Source organism: Xenopus laevis, chromosome 9_10L (genome assembly GCF_017654675.1).
Source record: "Xenopus laevis strain J_2021 chromosome 9_10L, Xenopus_laevis_v10.1, whole genome shotgun sequence".
NCBI lineage: Eukaryota > Metazoa > Chordata > Amphibia > Anura > Pipidae > Xenopus > Xenopus laevis.
Window position 1 is genome coordinate 136771484 of NC_054387.1, and position 4788 is coordinate 136776271.

General features: G+C 35.3%; 1 protein-coding gene across 1 annotated transcript; it reads left to right on the plus strand.

The window, feature by feature from the left end:
• Positions 1-3187, plus strand: LOC121397890 (P2X purinoceptor 7-like). Its single transcript, XM_041575931.1, has 3 exons — positions 1-757; positions 1590-1999; positions 2530-3187. Exons 1-3 carry the CDS (start codon positions 707-709, stop codon positions 2717-2719), a joined length of 651 nt encoding a protein of 216 aa, XP_041431865.1. The 5' UTR covers positions 1-706; the 3' UTR covers positions 2720-3187.
• Positions 3188-4788: the final 1601 nt, after the last annotated feature.

The window sequence follows — 4788 nt, forward strand, 5'->3', positions numbered from 1 at the left end:
GTGTTCAACCTTTGTGAGTTTAGACTTTTTTTCTATGTTAGCGGTCGCCATTTTAAACCCGCTGATGTCATTTCCCCCTGCCACTCCTGTGTAATGTGCATGCTCCAAAGTTTTTTTCCATTTGACCCCACTACGTCATTACGCTCCCTCCTACTATGCCATACGGCTATCCTTCACCTCTTGTGGCGCCATTTTAAGTATTGCTGCACATCAATCAGGTCAGGACATGTTAACTTTCTTATATTGCCTCTTTTTCTGACATTACCCTACAGCAAAACAGCAGCATGGTTACAGAAGCATGGAAACCATTTTTATGAAGTTGCTGCGCATGTAATTTTTTTTATATATGTATATATATATATATATTTATATATAGACACACACACACACACAATTGTTTCCAGACACTCCATCCGACGCTGCCCTAGATCCAACTCAAGCCCTCCCTCACCTTGTGGCCTAATCGCCTGTCTTGTGGCGCCATTTTTCGATTTGCTGCGCATCTCTCAGGTCAGGACACATTATCTTTCTGATATTGCCTCGTTACCCTACCGCAAAACAGCAGCACTGTAAAACAAGCATGCAAACCAATTATATGATGTTGTTAGCGCATGTAATATTATTATTTTTTTTTGTTTTTGTTTTTTTTTTAATAGGATTGTTTCCAGACATTCCATCCATCTATTAGTATTGTTCAATAGAAGACATGTCTACTGAAGATGACGAATTGCCTACAATGTCCTCCTCTGAAGATCGGGTAAGTATATTGTATGTTTTGGTTAATTTTTTAAAATGTTTATCTGTACAACTCTATTTGTTTGTCTGACGGAGACTCTTTCATTCTATAGTTAAAGTACCATTTATACATAATCCATCGTTAAACATATTACATAAGGTGTTGAACAATAGGAACAATGTATTATCAATTTTTCTATTCTAATTTCTACCTTTGTTTATTCAGAATTCTGCACTGAAATCCATTTCTCAAAAGAGCAAACAGATTTTTTTATATTCAATTTTAAAATCGGACATGGGGCTAGACATTTTGTCAATTTCCCAGCTGCCCCCAGTCATGTGACTTGTGTCTGCACTTTAGGAGAGAAATGCTTTCTGGCAGGCTGTTGTTTTTCCTTCTCAATGTAACTGAATGTGTCTCAGTGGGACCTCGAATTTACTGTTGAGTGTTGTTCTTAGATCTACCAGGCAGCTGTTATCTTGTGTTAGGGAGCTGCTATCTGGTTACCTTCCCATTGTTCTGTTGTTTGGCTGCTGTGGGGGGGGGGAAGGAGGGGTGATATCAGTCCAACTTGCAGTACAGCAATAAATGATTGAAGTTTATCAGAGCACAAGTCACATGACTTGGGGCAGCTGGGAAATTGACAATATGTCTAGCCCCATGTCTGATTTCAAAATTGAATTCTAAAAAAATCAGTTTGCTCTTTTGAGAAATGGATTTCAGTGCAGAATTCTGCTGGAGCAGCACTATTAACTGATTCATTTTGTAAAAATGTTGTTTTCCAATGACAGTATCCCTTTAAATTTAGATATGTATTTTGCATATAGCTATATAAAAAACTGTTTTCTTTTAGTATCTGGATCTATTGAGGAGAATGAGAAGTCGACCAGAAGTCACTAATCTTCGTGACTGTTTCCCCTACAATCCTCCTCTTTCCAAAAAGCAAAACATAAGAGCAGCAAATGAAGTAGAACAAGAAGAAAGTGAGCACCCTACAGAAATAGTTATCAATCCAGATGTTGAACGTCTGGGAAACAGCAATTGGTGCAACTGTGGAAACTGCACGCCTATGGCCACCATTATGGAATCTATGTGTTGTCACGACGAACCGGCAATATTTGCTATGATACCAACTGAGGATGGCTGCATTATCCAGGCCGATAGGTTCCCTAATGAGTTCCTAAACATAGAATGTGCTGATTGGGCGTACAAGATTACCAACTTCAATGTGAAAAAACAACCAAAGGAAGATAAATACATGAGGTAAACTGTAGTAAATAGTGTGTATGTGCCAGAGAGTTTGCGAGTGTGTGTATGAGAGTGAGTGTGTGTGGAAAAGAGTGTGTTACAGTGAATGTGTGTGTGAAATTAAGTATGAATATGGAAGAGAGTGATATTGAGTAAGTGTTTGTGTATATGTATGTAATTGTCTAATGGCACAACGACATCAATCTTCAAATAAATGTACCCCTTTATGTGCATCATTCATCTTTGATATTTACGGTATTTGTTTTGTCAATCTGCTTACTGGCACTTTGGCAAACATAATTTGTGATATTTATACTAAAAATATATATACAATACAGAATGAATTTAACTGATTTTTTTTTATTTTTTTAAAAACTTACTTAATTCACTATGTATTCCATCTTGTTAAGTGAGTATATTCACATGTCTTTCAATGGAAAAAAAATGTTTCACTAATTAATATCGTTGTAGCTTGTCCTGTGATCATGAAAAGCTAAACTGGACAACTATGAATAAATATTTATTTTGTTCTTTGATCTAAATAGGGGTCTTCGAAAGGCAACATACCGGAGCTTCAGTGTATGGATCTATGGATATTTGGGAACGGGAGTACGCAAAGTAATTCCGTTGTGTGCCGTTAATGCCATTCGAAATGCATACCCTGACCCAAAAGGGAAATATGTAGGTTTCCTGAATGCCTACGATTACCCTGCTGAATATATGATTGATTATTAAAAATGTTTAGTTTATAATGTTGTAAATGCTCAGTAACGCCAAAAATTTAATTTTCTTTAAGTTATTTTAATTTATTGTACTATTCTCATGCAGTAGTAAAATTGGTGTATGCTTCAGACTCTTTACCCCAAATTTTAAAACTAATATTTGCTCTATAGACATGGTGGCCGGCATTCAAAAGATTTGTTAGACTTCAGATAACAAATGTACATTCTATACTTCCAACACAGTGTTTTAAACTTTTCCACTTAAAGGGATACTGTCATGGCAAAAAAACATTTTCAAAACAAAGTTAATAGTGCTGCTCCCGCTTAATTCTGCAATGAAAACAAATTTTCAAAGGAGCACACAGCTTTAGTTAAAATTAATTTTGAGTTTTGACAGGGGGCTCGCCCTTATGTAAATTTCCCAGCTGACTCCAGTCATGTGACTTGTGCTCTAATAAACTTCAATGACTCTTTCCTGTTGTACTGCAAGTTGTAGTGATATCACCCCCTCCCTACCCCTCCCCCAGCAGCCCACAACATAACAATTGGAAGGTAATGAGGTAGCAGCTCCCTAACACAAGATATCATGTCCATGGAAGATCTAAGAACAGCACTCAATATTAAATATAAGTCCCACTGAAACTGATTCAGTTATATTAAGTAGGAGAAATAACCGCCTGCCAAAAAGCAGTACCATCCTAAGTGCTGGCACAAGTCACATGACTGGGGACAGCTGGGAAACGGTCAAAATGTCTAGCCTCATGTGAAATTTCAAAATTCATTTAACAAAAAACTTGTTTGTTCTTTTGAAAAATGAATTTCAATGTATAAATCATGCAGTATTGACACTATTAAATTGTTTTACTATGTCAGTATCCCTTTAATTTACAGACTCTTTTCTCAATGAATGGTGTACTCCATGACTAAAAAGCATCTATTTTTTCAAAAATAAAAGTGTTTTTCATGCAAAAACAAAACTGTTTCCAAAAAAGAACAACATAAATATATTTATATTATTTTTTCATTATTTATTTTTAAATAATTTTTGGTGTTACTCTTTTCAAATAAACACAAGGGTTATGTTTACTTTCAAACTATAAAGAAGATAAACCGTCACTGTGGACACCATGCAAGAGGGACAAGCCCAGCATGTTTATTCAACTTAATGTTTCGTGGCCATGCCATTTCGTCTGATGAAGGAGCACGCCCCCGAAATGTTACGTTGAATACTGGGCTTTTCATGGGTTTTTCTTCGTTATATTATGGTTATTTGAGGGTGCAGATCCATGTAACTAAGCACTGGACCAACTTAACTGTGATAAGCCTAGGTGTGCTGGAGGGTTTGGATAAGTTCAGAATATGCAGTACTCTTGTAGTAACTTGAATTTCTATGTCCATAAAAAAAAGACAAAACTGTTGTAATTTCTTGAAGAATTTATTCGTATATTTGCCAAGTTCACATGAAACTTTTTTGAAATTAGTCATGTAATAAAGTTTTACTACAAATTTTTTCAAATAGCAACGTATTTGATATACGTTGATCGTGGAATTTTTTTTTCGAATTCCCACGATACTCTGTATTGTGATGTCCATGAAACATAGGACCAAACTATTGAAAATGTTGAAAATAAATGTTCACATTTATGCAAAGATCGCATAGAACATATTTGACATTGTTGAGTAATAAAAAACTTTGAATGTGAAAACTTTTTTGTATGTTTTCTTTTGGAAACTCTGTTATATTTGTTACATAAATAAATTACTGTATAATCAGTTAAATTAAAACTTAAAAAATTATAAAGCACTTTTTATGAATGCATACATTAGCTCATGCTGGTAGGCTTTGAAATCATGTCCATGAACTCTGGATTTTTTTTCACGTTGATATGGTAAGTATGTTTTTTTTTAAGAGGTCTATCTTCCAAATCTGGAGTAACTTTCTGCAATTACAGTGGTTTTATCTGGCCTTTCTTTGTCTGCGATGTTCTTTGGTAAATCTATGCTTCTCGATTCCCATCTGTGGACAATGTTTCCATTGAGAATTTTTGGAGCATCGCCCATAATGTCAAATAGATGATCATC

Excerpts from the sequence above, each read along its gene's own strand:
- LOC121397890 (XM_041575931.1), top strand. The coding sequence starts at position 707 with ATGTCTACTGAAGATGACGAATTGCCTACAATGTCCTCCTCTGAAGAT. Across the intron at positions 758-1,589 it reads TGTCCTCCTCTGAAGATCGG|TATCTGGATCTATTGAGGAG; the intron begins GTAAGTATATTG and ends GTTTTCTTTTAG. Across the intron at positions 2,000-2,529 it reads AAGGAAGATAAATACATGAG|GGGTCTTCGAAAGGCAACAT; the intron begins GTAAACTGTAGT and ends TGATCTAAATAG.